This window comes from Cryptomeria japonica, chromosome 6 (assembly GCF_030272615.1).
Source record: "Cryptomeria japonica chromosome 6, Sugi_1.0, whole genome shotgun sequence".
NCBI lineage: Eukaryota > Viridiplantae > Streptophyta > Pinopsida > Cupressales > Cupressaceae > Cryptomeria > Cryptomeria japonica.
The window spans coordinates 23024248-23028801 of record NC_081410.1 but is presented as its reverse complement, the minus strand read 5'-3'; the positions used below and the strand labels follow the sequence as shown (position 1 = coordinate 23028801).

The following is a 4554-nucleotide window of genomic DNA, read 5'->3' as shown; positions in this document are numbered from 1 at the left end:
TTACATAGTAGACTTCACAGTAAAACAGGTTGCAAAGGTCTGGTTGTCTAACAAATCAGATCTACACATCAAAGAACAAATGTATGTTAGGGATCGAGCCGCCCAACCCTCCCCCCATGTCAAATCAGATCGAGCCCTGCCCCCCAACCCATGTCAGATCTACACATCAAAGAACAAATGTATGCTCCCCCAACGCTCTCATGTCAGATCTACACATAAAGAACAAATGTATGCTACTTAGGATCGAACGCCCTCCTCCCCTCGCACTCTCCCATGTTAGATCTACACATAAAGAACAAATGTATGCTACATAGGATCGAACACCCCCCTGCCTCGCCCCGCCCCACAGCTCTCCCATGTCAGATCTACACAAAGAAAAAATGTATGCTACTTGGAATTGATCCGCCCAACCCCTCATGTCACTCAAGATTGGCCTCCAAAGATTTCTCGTTTGTTTTGATTATGAGACAAAGAACACATCAGAGATATCATTTTCTAAACATTGTCATTAGACTCTAAAGAACATCAACACCATTCTTCATTGTAATTCTCACATCGTAACACCCTACTTTCTTACATTTACTTTTTTGAATGCCATTTCAATTTATCATTTTACAACTGAACTTCTACTTCCAAACAAAATCATGAAAAAATCAACAATAACATGCAGAAAACCATAAAATCACTAAAACATTTGCTTAATAACCATTATGTACAGAAGGGTAATTAAACCTCCTCCCCTTACAATGGCAGAAGACTCAAGTCCTCTGCAAACTTTCAACCAAATTTAACTGCAAACAAGAGAAATGGTTCGTACCAACTGTTAAAAGAAATTACAATTCCTGAGAAAACTTGTTTTCTGAAGAATCTTTTCCAAGTTAAACATTATCTCTGTTTCTGTTTAGTGAAATGGACATACAATGAAAAGAATAAACCCTAGGCGAAAATGAAATAATCTGCAAGAATAATTACATGAGAATGTGAGAATTTTTTATTGAATGTGGACTCAAATACGCAGTAAAAAAACTAAAGAGAATGTCCTGTTGCCAGGGGACTGACATGACAGGACAGAAGAAGAATCATGTCGGCGACGCACAGTGTTTGGGAGCGAAGCCAAGACGATTGTTTTTCCTGTCATAGAACAGATAAAAATTCTGCTGGTTAAAATTTCCCAAAACGACAGAAGGCCCGGAATCTTGATCCAAGATGCCACTGTTACTGATCATGGCCAAGCAAATGGAATCCCCACCGACCCCAATAACATAATTCTCAAGAGGCAGCTCCATGCGTGCTCCACCCTTGAAATGAAACCCGAATTTGGGCAAAAAAATCTTCTGCAAACCAGACACATTATAACAGAGTCCCAGACCAGTAAGGGCTTCAATTTTGCTGGCTCTGCTGTACTGGGTCTGAGAAACAAAGGCCCCTGCAATTTGCTCATGGATTCTTTCATCCACAACAGTAAAAGTAGTCCCTGAATCTATAATCGTTCCTCTGCTGCCACTTTCATCAATTCTCATGAGCTTGGAGGGCAGCTTCAGGTGCTGTTCACCCACAGTTAGGGCTCTGAGCCCAAGGTAGTAGAACACATCATATGGGCTTTCTGTGGGATTGGTCATAAAAGGGGTATAATGCAAATGCAGGGGAGGAGAAATCTTACCAAGTTCAAGCCTGCTACTGATCTTTTCTTCATCGAAGCTATGGCTCTGCAGACAATAGGCAAAACTGTTGCCTGCACTGCCCATCTGCGATGGCAATGACAGACTTCCTCTGCCAAATCCTGCAATTCCTGTTCCCCTGTTTGGCTGCTCCGAAGAAGCCAGCGAACAACCCACTGCAAAGTTCCTGATTTCTCTTCCGCTGCCTCCGAATGTCAGGGTTTCAGAAAGAAGAAACCCAATGGTGCTTCCTCTGCCATACTGAAGCCCATAAATGGGGCATGTGACATGGGAGCAGTTGCTCAGGGTACCTGAGCACTTGTCTCTGCTAAAACAGAGTCGCTCTGTAATGTTCCCATGGAGGTTCTTACAGTTCGGATCTGAACAGGTTACGAGGATTTTTGATGAGGAATTTCTCGGTAGAAATGGTGGGTCACTGCTGTTCTTGCAGCGGTCACAGTCATAGCTGCGTGTGCAGGGCACCCACACAAGATCACTACCAGTGTCCATAATCACAGTCATTTCTTGTGGGGGGGTTCCTAAACTGATCTTCATTGAATACCCACCAAAGCTGCGAGCATACAGATTCTCCACGACTCCTCTCCCTGGTGATTTCCCCTTCTTCTGCTTCTTAATTTCTTGCATTGGCTTTCTTAAAAGCCCCTTTTTCAGAGCTGTAACACGCGCTTTACTGGCCTGCACTGCCCTCGCCACTTTCTGGACTGCTTCATCTTCATCCTCGGGGCTCGAACCTTGGACCTCCAAATGCGCAAATGCATTGCCCCTGTAAAGAGGAATGGCTATGGAATTGTAATTGTAGGCATTCTGTGCTTCTCTGCAGAATGCTACACAGAGTTGCAGAACAATGGCGAGGAGGAAAATGGTGAACTTGGGTGCCAAGTCCATTGTAATTCTCAGCCCGAAAAATTGCAGGTACACATGGAATAATGATTTGGGATGGGTGTTTTGAAGATGGGAATTGGTAGATGTTTGGTGTATAAGTATTGTGCTAATTTATCTGTTAGTGGTAAAAAACAGTGATTAAACGTTACGGTCACCATTGTTGTCTGAACTACGGACAGATTTGTAGACCCCACGTAAATTGTCGTGTTGATTGTTCAAGGAATTTATACTGCCGTTCAAAACAATTTGATTGCCCGTTGGTTTTGTTTTATTCATATTTATACCCAGTTGAATAAATGACAATACAGGAATATTTTTGTCCATACTGTTTTTTAACAATACGGAGTAAGATAATTTGGGCAATCGAACGGTTGATATTATTTTACTAGGATGGAAGATGGTTGAAATGATTTTAGTTGTCAGAATTTTGTTGTTTGTTCTATATTTATTTGGTAACGGTTATTCTTCATACAAAACAACATTTCATAAAAAACACAATTTGCATAATATAATTTTTTTCAGCGGATATTTTGCATTTTTACAGCATTGATAAGGTAGATTAAGAGGATCGAACTAGTAAAAATCGTGTAAAAATCTATTGTGATTTGCAGATTTTGTGTTTTTAATCAGCGTTATTTTGAGTGGAGAATAGACGGCTCCTACTTATTCATGGAAGGTGTAAATGTGATTTATTTGTCTATTTTATTAAGTGGGTTTATGCTAACTTTTACCATTAGCGTGGTACAAAAGCTTAAGATGAATAGTAATGATAATCAGTTTATGTATTGTAGTTGTTATATTTTATGTCATTCATTGTATTTCATTCACTAGTAGTGGGAATAATTTGTTCAACCAAGTTGGGTAATCAATAGGCATGACTGACTTATTTGTTCATAAACATAATAAGCACCAACATGTAAATGATAAGCATGCAAGAATGGTATTACAAGTATATGTAAGAATTAGATCATATAATCTATGAATTAGATATACTATGTAAAAACTATAAAAGATCTGCATGATGTTCTCCGTCTTCATGTGTTTGTTCAATATAATGTGTAGAAGAATGTAATCTACAAATCACTCAAATATACATCATAAAAAAGAAAAAAATAATTCAAAGGAGACTGTCCATGGACATCAAAAAGTGGTGTATCATCCTTGGATGCATAGAAAAATACATGGGATCCACTAAGGATCATTAGAAAGGGAAGAATGAGAATCGTGACTAACAATTAACTTAAGGGGAAGAATGAGAATCATTACTAACAATTAATTAAGTACAAAACTAAATTATTCCATAAAAACACATGAAAAACATGGATTGGTGTATGGTAAGTGTGACATGAATCAAACCATTGCTTAGCTCTATCACCTAAATGCAACATCAAATGCATGTATCAAAGTACTATTATCATGCATATAAGCATATTATGAAGATAAGATTAATCTGACACGTAACTTTGTATCTCAATTCCACTAAATGAAATTATCATTTGTGTTGGAATAAGATATATATCATAAACTATTTCATAATGAAACAAAGTCATTCACCTCATCTTCAGAAGTTAAAAAAGTATTACTACATTTGCTTCACTAAACATATCATCAAGTTAGAATGTGACCCACAAGATGAAAATGAGGGGTAGCAACATCATATGAAGGTGAAACATGTGTATCTACATTAGTAGTATTAAAAAGGAAGGATGAAGCAAGAGAGGAATAAGTGGGAGAATCGGTAAGTAAGCAAGGAAAGCTAGCATAAGATGTAGAAAGGATATGCTCATTAATTATATGATCATCACACGAAGGAAAATCACAAGATTAGTATGAGAGGTTAGGCTAAAGTATTGTCATCATGAACTAAAGCATGGGAAGGAAAGGTGTGCAAAGGTAAAACATAACTATGTTCATGCACATCACTATCACTAGCCAAAGGAAAAATACAAGCAACATAAATGATTTGAACCCTAACCAATTTTAGGATAATCTT

The 4554-nt window shown here is 38.3% G+C and overlaps 1 protein-coding gene across 1 annotated transcript; it reads right to left on the bottom strand.

The window, feature by feature from the left end:
• Window positions 1-672: 672 nt before the first annotated feature.
• On the bottom strand, window positions 673-2646 carry LOC131048046 (probable aspartyl protease At4g16563). The gene has a single exon (XM_057981887.2). It carries the CDS (start codon window positions 2562-2564, stop codon window positions 1080-1082), a length of 1485 nt encoding a protein of 494 aa, XP_057837870.1. The 5' UTR covers window positions 2565-2646; the 3' UTR covers window positions 673-1079.
• Between the last annotated feature and the right edge of the window lie 1908 nt (window positions 2647-4554).